Source organism: Numenius arquata, chromosome 2, assembly GCF_964106895.1.
Source record: "Numenius arquata chromosome 2, bNumArq3.hap1.1, whole genome shotgun sequence".
Classification (NCBI taxonomy): domain Eukaryota; kingdom Metazoa; phylum Chordata; class Aves; order Charadriiformes; family Scolopacidae; genus Numenius; species Numenius arquata.
Window position 1 is genome coordinate 132871071 of NC_133577.1, and position 15957 is coordinate 132887027.

The 15957-nt window shown below is 45.8% G+C and overlaps 1 protein-coding gene across 2 annotated transcripts in view; it reads right to left on the minus strand.

Moving 5' to 3' along the window:
- Window positions 1-1484: 1484 nt before the first annotated feature.
- Window positions 1485-15957, minus strand: part of GOLGB1 (golgin B1) — a 44646-nt gene continuing 30173 nt past the window's right edge. For both annotated transcript variants that reach the window (XM_074165632.1, XM_074165643.1), the window contains 9 exons: window positions 13248-15198; window positions 11496-11674; window positions 10068-10233; window positions 8792-8923; window positions 7260-7418; window positions 7061-7158; window positions 6249-6383; window positions 3959-4064; window positions 1485-3040 (listed from right to left, as the gene is read on the minus strand). In XM_074165632.1, coding sequence (XP_074021733.1) covers window positions 2906-3040; window positions 3959-4064; window positions 6249-6383; window positions 7061-7158; window positions 7260-7418; window positions 8792-8923; window positions 10068-10233; window positions 11496-11674; window positions 13248-15198 — 3061 coding nt within the window. In that variant the 3' untranslated portion in view covers window positions 1485-2905. The remainder of the gene's footprint in view (window positions 3041-3958; window positions 4065-6248; window positions 6384-7060; window positions 7159-7259; window positions 7419-8791; window positions 8924-10067; window positions 10234-11495; window positions 11675-13247; window positions 15199-15957) is intronic.

A 15957-nucleotide genomic window follows, 5' to 3' on the forward strand; every position in this document is an offset into this window, starting at 1 on the left:
CATCCACTCTCTGGACCGGCCGGTCACAGAATCATCATGGTTGGAAGGGACCTTTGAGATCGAGTCCAACCATACACAAAAAAAACACAAACAAAAAAAAAAAAAAACAAAAAACCACCAAAACAAAACAAAAACCCACAAACAGACACAAACCAACAATCTCGGGCACTAGAGCATGCCCTGAAGTGCCATGTCTACACGTTTCTTAAATACCTCCAGGGATGGCGACTCCACCACCTCCCTGGGCAGGCTGTTCCAGTGCCTGGTCGTGCTGTGTTTGATGCCCCCCAGGATGGTGTTTGCCCCCTTTGGTGCCAGGGAACACTGCTGAGCTCTGCCAACCCCCAGGTCCCTCTCTGCAGGGCTGCTCTCCAGCCGCTCCTCTCCCAGTCCATACTTGTGCCTGGTGTTACTGCCTCCCAGGTATTTGGACTCGTTAAACTTCATGCCACTGATGAGTGTCCAATGCTCCAATCTCTCCCACGGTTATAAAAACCAAAGTTCTGGTGGAGGTACCAGTCCTGGAGCAGGTATCGATGTCTCGGGCACACGTTTTTTCCAATGTCTCTTCCCAGTGGTGGGAGGGTTGAGAAAAACGCTGCCTGTGCTCGCGAGTCTTCTCACATTCTTCCCAGAGCCCCAAGATCTCTTTTGATCAACCTTGGACTTCCTGTTGCAACACCATTAGTACCCACGTGAAAGAGCCGGAGTGGGAAACAGCCCGAAGGCTGTACTGAGCTCGTCAGTCATCGGGCGATGTCCCACATTCGGGCCCCAGGGAGGCAGCAAATTTCCTTGAAAAGAGGGTCTAGTCTGCAAACGGGTACCTCCATCCTGCTCAGGAGGACGTGAGCTATGACCATAACTCATTGCTGTTTCTTCTCAGCGCTGGTCTTCACGCAGCTCTTGTTGCCTGGAGTCGGTTGATTTGACCTCTGTGAGAGTAGGTGCGAAGGTTCCTCCTCTTCTGTCTCATCACACACAGTGTCAGCTATACCCAGAGCCTCACACCTGCTCTGCAGAGGCAGCTGAGAGGGCAAGGAGGAGCAGTAACTGCTCCCACTGCTCCCTGCCCCTCTTAACACCCCCCTCCTGGCACAAACAGACCCTGGGTCCCAGCAGTGGCTGAGCTGGATTGGCCTGTGCACCAGAGGCGGCAGAGCACAGCTCCATCTGTCAGTCTCCTCCTCAGACTCTGCTGCAGACAGATCACAAAACCAGGCAGGGCAGGGCCGTAACATAGAAAAGAAACAAAAAGTTAAAATGTTTGAAAGAGGGAACATCAGCTAAAATGCCACATCTTTCATTAGGTCAAACCACAAAGCTGGCACCCAAATAACATGAAGAAACAGCTTCTGCAATCAACATACAAGGAAGCGTACGCAGAGACCTACAGTCCCATGGTGGTCCTGTAAAAGGTGTGATACAGCAGCACCACACACTCGAGAGATCTCCGACATCGACATGACAACATTATACAAATTCCATCTGAAAAATAATCTTTATTATATATACAGGAGCACATCCCCCAGGAAGCTATAGGCAAAGTATTTGGTCACTGCATTTTACATAGTTGAGGAGGTCCACACAGATAATCAGGGTAGTGCACAAAGGGATATATAGTGCCAACGTTCTGGACCTGCCAGAGATTCAGTTATTTTAGCTACCACAAAAAAATCCATCCATCCTCAAATGGGCTTTGGTCTCTGACAGGGAACTCCACCGGACCTATCTTCCTTCATTCAGCATTCTCCCTTTGGAAGACGGCAGTCTCAACTCCAGGACACACTCAGAGTTCTTTAGAAAACACAGCTTTCCATATGTCCTATGAGATCAAGTCCATTTGTATCAGTTTCCTTTAGATTCAAACAAGTCCAATGACCAGCACTAACGTTCTACAACAGGCTTCTCCTAAAGCAGAGATGGCAGAAGCTTTCAGGACTCTATCCCCTCCCTTGGCGTAGAGGGGACAGTTTATTTCTGGAGCTTCTGCCTTTGATTTGGGCCCACGTACCACATTATGAAGCTCTTCAACGCAGCCTGTACAGGTTTGATCTTGTCACCAGGGCTCAGTGGATGAGAACGCAGGAGCACAGCTGCTCTCATTAAGAGGTACTCAAGCACCATCCACCGTGAGAGGTGCACGAATGCTGTAAGCAGCAAAGGTTATTAACTTAAAGTTTCTTGCTTCCTATTCCTTTTTAATAGCTAAATTACTGACATTATTTTACAGCTTGTTAGGGCAGACATATGACTGGTTTTAAACGGAAGGCTCAGCAGGTCCAGACATGCTGATTTTGGCCTTTCTTCAACAGGAGATGCAACTGAGCAGGAAACACGATTCTGAAATTCAATTCATGTTCCTTAAAGTGTCTACAACTTCCTTAGCATATGCATTTCAAACAGCGCTGAGCCACTGAGCAAATCTAACGGATAGAAGAGAGGGAAGAAGCTTCTCTTTCCTGTATCTAGCTACAAGATTTCCCCAGCCCAACTCACTGATGCAGTTTAAGAGGGAGAAGATCCTGCAGATCCTAGAAGCGCTGAAGTACTGCAGGAACTCAAGAATGTTTTTCTTATTCGCACCACAGCACAATACTATGTAAAATGAGTGGTGCTTCCTTCAGGGACAGGAACAGACGCTGTCCTTGAGGCTTATATAATGAGGACCCTGGCCCAGAAAACGTAGCTCATTTAAAAACACCGAAGGGATGGCAGATGTCCGGGAAGCAGATCCCAGGCCGCTGCATACCTCAACAGCAAAAGACCTGGGTGCAGCTGCTCCATAAGGGCTGATCTGGGAAAAGAAGGCAGCTGGGTGAAGTGCTACCCTGTCAGTAGGGAAGGCAGGCCGCCCAGGGATTACAGAGAGGGCTGTGGCTCAAGAAAAGGCTGTAACTCCTGTTCATAGGTGGCCTGTGAAGCACAGGAAGAGCAGGACATGGAGAGCAAGCAGGTACATGGCCACTAGCAGAGGCAAGTGGGTCCGGGAACGGAAGAGAGAACGTAACAGGCGTCGCAGTCCAAGGATATTCCGAGTCTGGAAAAGCAAAAGAGAGACCAGTCAGTACCAGGAATGGGTATGTCCCCAGCTGCCTGCACCCAGAACTCTCCTGACCATGAAGTTTAAGCTAATGAGCATCAACCTCCCCAAACCCATCCCACTGTCAGATTCAACCTCTAGAGCCAATCCTCAGTGAAATATTCCCCTTCCCCTGCTCTCTGCAGGTTTCATGAACCAGCTCTTTCCAATTCTGCTTGAGAAAGGGCAACAGAATGCAGAACATCTCCCTCCAACATTTGATCTCTACAAATTTCCAGCCCCTCCAAGTGAAATATAAATAAATGGATCAATGGTACTTTTCTCCTGGAGCCTTGAGCTACTGGGAATCCTTATTCACTCTCTGGCCTAGAGGAAGAAATATTATCTATTTGTTGCGTTCTTTCACCCTTACAGCTGAAAGGACTTCTGAAGCTGTTGAACAAGCTGCTGTAGAGTGACCATACTCTACAGAGGCTCTTCCAGGAGCCCTCAGACAATGAAATGTCTACTAAACAAGTTCCAATAGAAAGACAAAACTGACTATTCTAGTAACAATCCCTGCCATGAGCACAGAGTAGCACCCAGTCACGGTTCTTGCTGTAATTCTGCTGATGCTGCTCTTGAGAGCACCACCCCCAAGTCCTGAAGAGACCAGAGGCCAAACCCTTCAGCAGGGCTTCACAGTCAGAAAACGGGACAGGTGACTGCCAGGCTGCAGCAGGGCCACCACCAGAACAACATGTGGCTTCTGGCATTGAAAACAGAGCGAGACCAGAGCAGAAACCTGCACGAACCCGAACAGATTTAAAAGTGACTACAGAAGGCTTGAGCTGCTATAGGTTCACAGTTTTCATTTCACAATTCCTGCATCAGCCAGGGCTCACATCAGTGATAGCTGTGAATGTACATTCTTACTTTGCTGAAACTATTATCTGTGGTGTCAATCAGCAAGGAATGCTCGGGACCTGGAGTCATATCAATGCTGGCATTTAAGGAAGATGTCCACTCACTTGACTGCAACCTGCCACCAAAAACATGAAGTTAAATTCAGTTTCTTATGATGCCCCAAACCCAACATTGTAGACAAGCTTAGGAAAGGACATATTTCTGCAAAAAGTAATGAGCCATTGCAAACAAGCCACGGCCTCACTTGACAAGAACTGGATTCATTTGTACAATGGTAGTGCCTCCTGAACTCAAGCTGAGCAGGGGGACTGGGTGATCCAGCGAGCAGTGGTCCTCCTCCTCCCACCAGGAGGCTGGCGGAACCCTAACAGAGAAGGCACATTGTGTTCTCTAGACAAGTTACACTTACTTGGTGCGGCCACTTCCTGCGCCCACAGCCACAGCAAAAAGTAAAGCTTCCCTACTGCCTGACGTGCAGACCACCATTCCTCTCCAGTAGAGGGAACAATTCAGCTGCCGGCACTGGAGTCCTTCCTTACCCAACTTATATCCCTTTACTTCAAAGCGCATGACTTTTTTGGTGCTGGTTTTTTTCCTTTTGTCTTTCAGGAATCTACAACTCTAACTTAACCAAGGTCTCTGTGTTAATGGGGGGTTTCATGTGAAATTTCATAGTGTGTAACTTGAAAGAAGCCAGGGCAGATGATTTAATTGTGTATTTTAAATTCTGTTAAGTTATTCTGGAAGCCAGCTCTGGTCCCAATAGCGCTGGTTCTTCCTAAATATTCTCTCATGGCAGATATTCCAGATTGGTAAAATACTATTAGAGGATGAAATGCAGAAGCAGTACCGTCAAGTCTCTGGGCCAGCACTAGTGAGTGAAGTGGAATCAGTTGTAGGAGGCTTCCATAGACTTTAATGTTACAGAAGGGACTGCAGCTGTCTGAATTGTGTAGCAATTTCCAGGGGACTTCACCCAGAATCCTTCCACACGGACCAGTATTTTTTGGCTGCACCAGCACGTGTCAGAAGAAAGCCTTTGTTTTCATGTAAGAGACTCCAATAGTGAGGTTTATTTTAACTACTAGGAAACACAGCATGAGTGCCTACAGTCAAGTTATGTGATAAAACCCACTTTTATAGTCAATGAGGAGAAACAGGGATTTCTAACATGCAACTCGCTGCATCCTTATCCTAACATCTAGTCTAGGTCAGCCTCCTTTTCTCTGCTGACTATCGCGGCATCTGTCAAGTAACCTGAGAGACATTGGTATTGGGTATAAATGGCAATGCTTTGGTAACAGGGAGTTGCAAGGAAGAGCCATGAAGTGCCCTGTTCCAGTCTCAACTGGCTCCAGCTGCCAGACAATGGGTGATGCCTCACTGTCTGCCAAAACTCGGAGCAGCACATGGTGCCTCTGCTCAAACGTATTTAACAGCAGGTGTAGCTGCTGGGGGAGGAGGAAATGAATAAGAAACAAGCAGAAGCAGAGAGAAATCGCTGCATACTGACCCTGACCGCCTCCACGGCCCTTTGTCCCACCAAAGGGACTGAGCGTGCTGCAAACAATCAGACTGATGCTGGCAACAGGGGAGGTGTCTGGACTGAAGCTGGGCCTGGCAAAGGCAGTGGGAAGTGTTTGCCCCAAGTGTTTAATTGTTTCTCAATACCCAAATTAAGTAAAAGTTTATGTTAATCGGCAATACATTAAAATTGAGTGACATTCTTCAAGTCAAGACTGTTTTGCCCATGACAGACAGGTGCTTATTGAGGAGACAAATCTCCTGGAAGTATGAAAACTCCTCTTCTGCTTTCACCCAACTCCCAGTCTCCAAACTATATTTTCCAGTAGTCAATTTAACTCATTGAGAAAGCTGGCATCTCATTTCTAGACAGAATTTGTCTCAATGTCTAGTCAGTTGTCTCATTCTATCTTTGTCTACAACTGAAGGATAGATAGCCTGAACATCAGGAAACTCTTTTACTGTGAGGGTGACTGAGCACTGGCACAGGCTGCCCAGGGAGGTTGTGAAGTCTTCAGCCTCGGAGATACTCAAAAGCCATCTGGACATGGTGCTGGGCAACTGGCTCTATGTAGTCCTGATTGAGCAGGAGCATTGGACCACAGGACCTCCAGAGGTCCCTTCCAACCTCAACCGTTCTGTGACAGACACGGTATAGTCATTTCTACGTCCTCAGTGACATTAGACAGAAGGACACAATGAAGTGCAGATGAACACGGAGTGAGGATCACCCCACTTTTATGCTGATACTGCCCATTCGCTCGAGCTCCCTCACCTCCTGATCTGATCCTGTGCCGCAGACAGAGCCTCCTCTACAGCAAGACGACGGTCGCGTTCTTCCTCCAGCTGCTCCTCCAAATACCTCAGATCCTGCTTTGTGCTGCTATGTAAGTGTTCTGTTTCAGACAACCTGTCAGAAAATAACCAAGCATATACCAAAAAATGGCTAATTCATGGACTGTTCCATTTCTGTTGTATTCACTGATGCAGTACATGAACAGACTCCAATTCCCTTCCACTTTACACAGAAGACTTAGTCATCTTTTATTAATATATTTTAATTATTTGGAAAGCAAGAGAGAAGATAAATCCCTTGAAGCTTCTGTGTCACATCAGGAAGGGGTTCCTTGGCTCTGTCATCCATGGCCCCAGCTTCCGAAAATTATTTTGAAAGGGTATGAGGAATCATGTGCTAGATCTTAGCTCCAGAAGGTTACAAGGAAATCGTGTGCTAGGTCTCTATTCCAGACACACTCAGGGCAACAGCCTTGGGGCTATGACCACTAATGCACTTAAGCAGTTACCGATGGACCCAGCCCATCAAATCAAAGATGCTAGGTTGACTGGTGATGGTCAACTGCAATTGCTGCTGCATGTTGTCTCTTTTTTTTTTGAAGTTCTATCCAAAGAGATAACTAATGGCAGCTGTCAAGTGCATGTATCGGTTCCTCCACTTCTGCCAGGTCCTAGCGTAGAACTGAGTTTTTCCAACACTCTTGACAAGTAACAGAAATAGGCTCATCACTAGCCTAAAAGACCTCCATCGGGACTAACATCCCCACCCCTGTTTTCTCAGGCTTTCTTTACCTCAGTTGCAACTCCTGCAGTTCTGGTGTGTAACTGCCTCTCTGAGGCTCATTCTTTTCCTGGGGTGCTCCTGGAGCAGCATCTGTTGCAAACAGCTCCTGAAAGAAAGCACGGATGTATGGCAGATACAACACTGCTCATTGGTGGAGCCACCTGCAATAGACTTTTCCCTCCCTGGCACCACGACGACCACCCTTACCATGCCCTTGTCTGCAGACTGCAGCTCCTGGAGCTGCCTCTCAAGCACCAAGCAGCGGTTCAGAACCTCGTTGTAGTGCTGGTGGCTCTCGCAGATGTTCCGACTGCTACCGCGCAGCTGGAGGGAGAGGGCATTCTTCTCCTCAAAGACCTGAGAGAGCTGAGAAGAGAATACAACTTGTATTTTTGTGAAAGCAAAATTGTTCTTTTTGTAACTGTGGGTAAGATTACTATTGAGAAGCTGCCCAGCGGAAAAGGACCTGGGGGTGTTGGTCAACTGCTGGTTGCATATGAGCCAGCAGCGTGCCCAGGGGCCAAGGAGGTAAACAGCACCCTGGCCTGTATCAGGAACAGTGTGGCCAGCAGGACGGGGACAGTGACCATCCCCTGTACTTGGCACTGGTGAGGCCACCCCTCAAGGGCTGGGTCCAGTTTTGGGCCCCTCACGACAGAAAAGACCTTGAGGGGCTGGAGCGTGTCCAGAGAAGGGCAACGGAGCTGGGGAGGGGTCTGGAGCACAAGTCTTGCTCCAAGCAGCTGAGGGAGCTGGGGGTGTTCAGCCTGGAGAAAAGGAGGCTGAGGGGAGACCTTCTCGCTCTCTACAACTCCCTGAAAGGAGGGTGTAGCCAGGGGGAATGGGTCTCTTCTCCCAGGGAACAGGCGATGGGACAAGAGGAAATGGCCTCAAGTTGCACCAGGGGAGGTTTAGGATGGATATTAGGGTCATTTTACAATAAAGTTACAATTACAGCTTACAATTAAGTTAAAGGGAGTCATAAAGCAGACAGAGCCAAACTGTTTTTGACAGTGGCAGAAAATATAATAAGGGCCCATAGCCACAGACTGTGGCTTGGAAGAGTCAGGCTAGACATTAAGAAAAGCATTTGCATCAGAAGTGTAGAGCAGCATTGGACAAAGGCTCAGAGAGGTTCTGGAATCTGTTTTTTCACCACTCAGCTGGGCAAAGTCATGGCTGACCTAGTCCGAGGCTGGTGACAGTGCTGCTTTCAGCAGCAGCAGGACGTATTAGATCACAGAATCACCTAGGTTGGAAGGGACCTTTAAGATCATCTAGTCCAACCTTAAAAAAAACCACAAAAAAACCAACAAACCACCAACACCAAACCATATTCCCAAGCACCACGTCAACTCATCTTTTGAATATCTCCAGGGATGGTGCCTCAACCACTTCCCTGGGCAGCCCATTCCAAGGCTTGATAACCCTTTCAGTGAAGAAATTTTTCCTAATATCCAACCTGAACCTCTCCCGGCTCAACTTGAGGCCATTTCCTCTTGTCCTATCGCCTGTGACTTGGGAGAAGAGACCTACCCCCGCCTCTCTACAACCTCCTTTCAGGTAGGTTCATCACCAGAAGTCTCTTCTAACTAATATTTCTGATTTTGTGTTACTTCACTAAATGCCCACAAGAACAGAAGGATTCATTCCTGCTCCCTGAGACCTATTCAAGCCTACCCTCTTCCCCACATTCCTCATCCCAGACTGCACAAGCAAATAAAAGACATAATCAGTACCTTGCTGTTTAACTGCTGAATTCTGAGCTCTTTTTGGTGCAGTTCTTTCAGGCTGTCACTTAACTGGGCCTGGAGATGTTTTGTCTCTGTTTCTAGGTTTGAAAAGTCCCCTCTCAGAACTTCTGAAGAAACCTGCCAGAGAAAGAACAATGAAAAATACACTGCACATGTGACAACCCACTCTCCTATTACTCCTCTCCGCTTAGTATTCCAAGGTCAAAGCCCAACATTATTCCTAGGCCTGGAACTTTATCTATTCAAGCAAAACAGCAAATGGGGAATAAATATAAATATGCTAAAAGCCACCTGAAAACCCAAACAATTAGGAAAGATCACTGAACTTGTACATACAATGGGCCCTCCTCAGAAGTTGTCTTAAAGCTGTCCATAATACAGGAAAGGAAAAAAGGCATATGAATGAGAACAAGAAAAACAAAAAACCAAAGCAATGTCCACACTGCTCTCAGTCAACACAGACTAAAAGGTCAGCACTGAAGCATTCTCTGGGAAGGTATCACATGCAGATTGCTCTAGGTTTTTCTTTGCATGTAAGCATGTGTGTGTCAGAGGGAAAAGGGAGATTTCCTCCCTCCTCCACTGACATAAAAGCTTCTTCCTGGAACATCACAGATGTAGGCAGGAGAGTTCTTTCCTTGCTCATAAGGTAATGGTGTTGTACATGCAGCAAGAAAGCATCCCTCCCCAGACCAAGAAAAATACTCAACATATTCCACTCTACTTTTAGGATTGTGATACAGGGAAAAAAGGCAGAAAGTGCAATTTCAATCCTCAGCCTCGTTGGGCTTGAGTCAGGATTGTAGATCCCTGTGACGGTAAAAACAGCAATAAAAATTCAATGGGAAACTTAAAAATTAGAATGTGACATTAAAAGAAAAACTAAACCAGAAAACCTTAGATTCAAACACAGTGCAAGAAGTAATTCTAAATTAGCCAGAAAGACTGACCTGAGAAGTTCTATAGAAGTTCTAAAAGTTCTGCTTAGAAGGACCTGAGGTGCCTAAGAAGCCCTGTCTCTTTTAGTCTCTTTCTTGAAACATCATGAACCATGAACTAAGGGAAGAGCACATCTGGGTATGCCAGAGTTTTCCATAGGTTTTCAATGATCCAGGTTGCATTGGTGGCAGTCCTTGGAAGCCACACAACAGAATCCGACACCACAGTCTACACAAGCTGAATACAAGCAACACACAGTACTTTGGCTGAATTTCAAGCCTCACGTTTCCATGCAATAAAGAACCTGTGCACTACCACCCACCTTCCTTTGGTACCGCTCCTCGACAATCTGAGGCTTGCTGAGGGGAGGTCTTGTTTCTTCCGCAATCCTTTGTAAATGGCTCAGTTGCTTGTCTTTTTCTGCGATGACCATCAGGTACTGCTCCTTTATGCTGCTGTTCTGCTTTTCCCAGGTAGTTTTCTCTTGTCTGCCCAGTACAACACAAAGGAAATGACCAGCATCACTTATGACATCCAGGTATCCAGCTCAGAACAAGCCGAGGATGATTCTATTTCCTATCATTACCCCATGTCAGAAATGAAGTTTGATATCTAAACCAAACCAAAACAACGCACTTAAGTAGAGGAACCTTAAAAGCAGGTTTAAAGAAGCATTCTGTATTTGGCTCAACACTGCAGATTGTTCAATGCTCACTCTTTTAGTATTCCTGCACGTTGTTTTATCTTGCTGTACAGAGAGTTTTGTCGAGCACGTCATTGACAATGCCACTTGTCATCAGAACATTATCACTGCCTCAGTCAAACACGGACCAGAACCATCGCATTGATCCCGACATGCAAACTGGAGGCCTTCGCTTCATTTGCATTGCAGAAGCCAGGCAGGAAATAAATCTCCTTTTCTTTTATCAGGAGATAAATAACATTTGTAAGCTGCTTCAAACTGTACGAGATCTGAAGTGTTAAGTTTGAGGGTCAGACTTGGGGCAGAGAGAGGGGGAAGGAGCACTACAAGTTTTTACATCCCTTTGGACAAAGATAAGCCACGCATCAAGACCCGCTGGTCAAACTTTGCTCTCCAGCAGGGGGTTGGACTAGTTGACCTTTAAAGGTCCCTTCCCACCCAAAGTGTTCTATGATCTTTCCACAAAAACCCCACCCCTTTCACTCCAGGATCAGTGATGGATCTCTGAAGTACCTAAAAGGATTTTTTCCCCATTTTAGAACAGAGCATATTCGTCTTACTAGTTTTAGTCCAGATGGAGATGACAATTTACTAGGCTTGAATTACAAACTTTTTTAAAAATAGAAGACCTAAAGCGAATGAAACAAAGGATTAGACAGTAATATAAAATTATTATTTCCTAAACAATCACATCAGTGGATAATAAAGCTTGGAATGGAGAGCTTTGTAATTATATACATAAGCTCCAATAGAAGAAACAGCCTAAGTTTCCTCTCAAACAGATGAAACTGGCCACCACTGGATGAGGGAAATAAAAATTAAAAGGTCATTGATCTATTTCACACAGGCATTTCCTTTGAGTACATTAGGCTGAAATCCCTCACCCTGAGTCCACGGCAAACGCTGAACAAGGGGAACGTGTGCCTGCTCCTGAACGGGGCAAAGTGATTTAGCGACCCTGGCACAGGTGAGACTAAGGGTCTCAACACTTTGGCTTCTGCCCACATCGCTCTCTGAATGAAAGAAACAGCACATTTGCATTCTCACCTGAGCTGCTGGAGTTCCTGCTGGTACAAAATACTTTCTTGCTTCAGGTGTTCTTGGAGACGGCGCTGCTTATCTGCGTCCTGCTGGTATTCCTGCAGTTGAGCTTTTAAGCGAGAATTTTCAGCTGATTCTACCCCCACCAGTATGTACTGCTGCTGCAGATTCTTCAGCTCTCTTACCTGGAATTAAAGGGAAATAACAGAGCGTATGATAACTGAGCAAGCAGATAGGTTTATTGCTTATACGGGTTTAAGAGCATTTCTGACTGTGGCATCTGGACGAAAATAAGTCACATTCAGATGACAGAGAAACTAGAAACAGAATCAATGACTACAGCAGCCTACTAAAAACTACTCAGAAACCCCCCCTCTGAGAATTCTATTGTTAATGGGTTTTGAGACCTTCCATGAAGATTTGACATGAATTAACAAAAAGATCCCAGACTACAATGTTCATTCCCTTATTTGGAGGAAGACAAAGTGAGACAGAAGAAGCTGGTTAAGAATAACTCCCGAAGTTCATATTTACTGTAAACCAGGGAACTGAGGAACTAAAATCTGTTTAACAGTCTACTCAGACTGGAATTAGAAATAAGTTGTCATTAAACATCCATCACTGTAATCACTTTTTGAGGACAAGATGACGTGATGGACTCTGGAGACAGGGAAGCACTTAGTAAGTCAAGAGATCCCTCTGCTGAGGATCTATCTCAGTATTAGCAGCGCTGCACAGATTTCAACAAAACAGCAGTAGAGGAGACATAAATCCACAAATAACTGAGATATAAAATGGACAAGGAGGAAGATGCATTTAAGACCGTATCACAAAGTCTGTTGTGAATTAACAGAAGGAAAAAACCAAGACAGACTAAGTGACAGCGGAAAATGATTGTAGAAGTCTGTCATCTGACCAGCAACTCTAAAACTTGCAGAGCCGCATTGTGCCAGAGACTGTACAAACACAACAAGCAAGGATGTCAAAATGAAGCTGCAACGCCTTGTATCTGTCTTGAGAATCAGCTGCCAAGAGGAGAAACAGGCCAAAGTCTTTCCTCTAGTCCCTTCTAGAAATGTAAGATAAATCAAATCCACGAGTTTCCACAGATGTGGAGTAAGCAGGTTAATAGGGAACCCACATCTTACTTCTATTGACTCCATATTTAAATCAAACTAATGAAATCACAGCTTCCATATGTCAGAGAAGATAACATAGATGGCACATACTAAATCCATGGGATCTGATGGAGCATGCCCACAAGTGCTAAGATCATTGGGAGGCAACTCGATTACCTTTAAAAGGTCATGGTGATTGGGAGCAGTTCCTGAAGACTGGACGAAAGCAAATGTCATCCCTACTGGCAAGAAGGAGGAACTGGGGAACTGCAAGCTGGTCAGCCTCATCTCCATCCCTGGGAAGGTAATGGAGCAACTAACTCTGGAAAACATTTCCAGATACATGAAAAAACAGGTTGCCCAGAGAAGTTGTGGAATATCCACCAACGGAGATATTCAAAATCTGACTGGACAGTGTCTTGGGCAACTTACATCAGCTGACCTTGTTTGAGCAGGGGGGTTGGACTAGAAGATCTCCAGAAGTCCCTTCCAACCTCAACTATTCTGTGATTCCGTGAAGACAAAGATCTATGTTTCACATTGCAAATACCAGATCTAAGCGTGCTCAATTTTAAGATCTGAAGATCCAAATCTCCTATGTGTCTTTACGTAAGAACATGAAGAGAGAACAAGGACTTACTACTCTGTCTCTGTCATTCTGCAAGGAGGACAGTGCCTTCTTAAGACTCTGCACCTCTTCAGAGCTGGTGGAAGTGCTCCCTTCTGCTTGTTGCTTCAGTTCTTCAGTCTTATGTGCTTTGCCCAATTCATTCAGCAATCGATCTCTCTCATTCTGCAGGCTTGCCATGGCCTTGGAGAAAGATTTGACTTGGTTGGAAGAGCCTTCCAGTTCCGAAGACAAATGGAGAAGCTCATCATCTTTAGCTCTGAGCTTCTGATTAAGTGTCTCAATCTGGGCCAAGAGACCTCTTTCATCAGTGACTTTCTGCAGTTCTGTCAGCTCAGATCTCACTGTATCTCGGTCCCTGGCAGTGGAATGTTGCTCCTCTTGTAGCTGAGCCATCTGTTTCTGAAGATTCTGCACTAGACTCTTTTGTTCCCCTAAGTCTGCAGAGTATTTCTGTTTCAGAACATGAAGCTCTTCATTGGCCTGGTCCCAGCTGTCCTGAAGAGAGCTCATGGACTTCCCAAAAGACTGAATTTGAGCTTTGAGATCTTTGTTTTCATCTGTGACTGCAAGAAGTTTCTGTTCCATTTCCATCAAGTCCCGTGCCAACTCTGCTACTCTCTCTTCTGCTGTTTCTGTTTCATTCCTCATTATCCCTGCATCATGGTGTAGATGCTTCAGTTCCTTTCGAAGCCTGTCCTCAGCCTCTCCCACTCTCTTGGCTGCATCCCTTTGGACACATACCAGCTCCCCCTCAAGCTCTGTTATCCTTTTCTGCGAGAGGGAAAGCTTATGACTCAATTCTTGTGCCTCTTCCTCTCGGGCTTTCAGTTGTGCTTGACACTCCACGACAGGACCCCCCTCAAGTAATGCTGTCATCTCACTCTGCACCCGCGACAGGGAGGATGTGAGGGTTTCGATCTCTTGAGACATAGTGACTTTGTCCTTTCTCAAGGCTTCCATGCACTTCCCGAGATCATCCTGAGCATGCTTGGACTCTTTCAGCTGTGCTTCCATGACTGCCTTCTCCTTTTCCAGAGTCTCGATCCGCTGAAGTTGTGTTTTGAGAAGTTGTTTCTGTTGGGAGTCCTTTATTGAAATCACTTGGTTCAGGTCTTCTCTATAGCGCACCAACTCTGCATTCAGCTTGGCATTCTCGGAGTTGAGGTCATCCATCTGGCTGTGAAAACTTCTAATTTCTTCCTTGAGCTTATTGTTTTCAGCAGCAGCCTCTTGAATTAGCTGGTCTTTTTCCAAGATAACAACAAGATGACGTTCCTCAAGTTGCTTGTAGTCTCTCAGTATCCGGTCTCTGTCATCTTGCAAAGATGACATGGACTTGGTGAAGGAGTCCAGTTGTGCCTTCTGCTGCTTACTTTCTTCTCTGCTTATCTTCATCTTTTCAGTGAGATGATCAAGTTTGTCACGAAATGTGTTCTTCTCATTTTCCAAGGCTTTTTTATCTTCTTCCTCCTTCCTTAGCCTATGCTCCTGCTCCTTCATCTCTTCTGCATGTTGCTGCTGTAATTCAGACAGAGCAGCCATAACTGCTTCTTCCTTGGCAGACAGCAAACTAATGATCTTTTGATCCTTGGCGCTAGTTTCTTCATGCAGCTTATTTGTTAGGTCCCTGGAAGCTTTCAGATCGGCCTCAAGCTGTTCACAGCTAAATTTGAAATTCTGGATACTGGTCTCTTGTTGCTTGACCAAACTCCTCAGCTCTTCCCTGTCCAACTCACATTTGGTGAAGGAATTCTGTAGGTCAGTAAGCTGGTCTCTCAGGCTGCTGATTTCCAACTCCAGTTTCTGCTGCTCATTCTGAGACTGGCTGTACAGTTTCTGAGACCCTTCAAGCTGAGTCAAAAGCTCTTTTTTTTCCTCCTGCAACATTTCACATGTCCTTTGATGATGCTCAATCTCCTTCCTGGATTCAAACTCCCAGTCTTTCTTGTTGCATTCCAGCCTGAAAACAGAATAGAAAAGCCACAAAATTAGCTTTACTTTAAGAAAGCAGGCTGGACATATCCAGATGAGTAGTTTTCCCTCAATTTAAAATTCAAGGCAGTTTTTAAAGTTCTGACTGCACTACTGTCTGAAGGGGGCGGTGCTGGAGGAATATTTTTTAAAAGTTGTCCAGCGAGATAAATCTTTATGTCAATATTGAAAAAACAGAGGAGGTTAAACACTGAATGTTATCATTCCCTTTTCACTAAAATATTTTTTTGTCCTCATCCATTGTAGCTAACATGAAAAAAAAAAAAAAATCAACAAAATTGCTGTTCTCATATGCTTCATGTTCATTTCTTAGAATCGTGGGATCATTTTGGTTGGAAGGGACCTTTAAGATCATCAAGTCCAACCAACCTCTTGCTGCCAAATACTACCACTGACCCATGTCCCTCAGCACCACGTCGGCCCGGCTTTTAAATACCTCCAGGGACAGTGACTCCACCACCGCCCTGGGCAGCCTCTTCCAATCTTTGATAACCCTTTTGGTGAAGAAATTGTTCCCAATATCCATCCTAAACCTCCCCTAGTGCAACTTGAAGCCATTTTCCGGGCAGCTCCAGCCACTCTTCCCCCAGCCTGTAGCGTTCATGGGATTGGTGTGACACAAGGGCAGGACCTCTGTACTCGGCACTGGTGAGGCCTCACCTCAAGTGCTGTGTTCAGTTCTGGGCCCGTCACTACAGGGAGGACATTGAGCTGCTGGAGCGTGTCC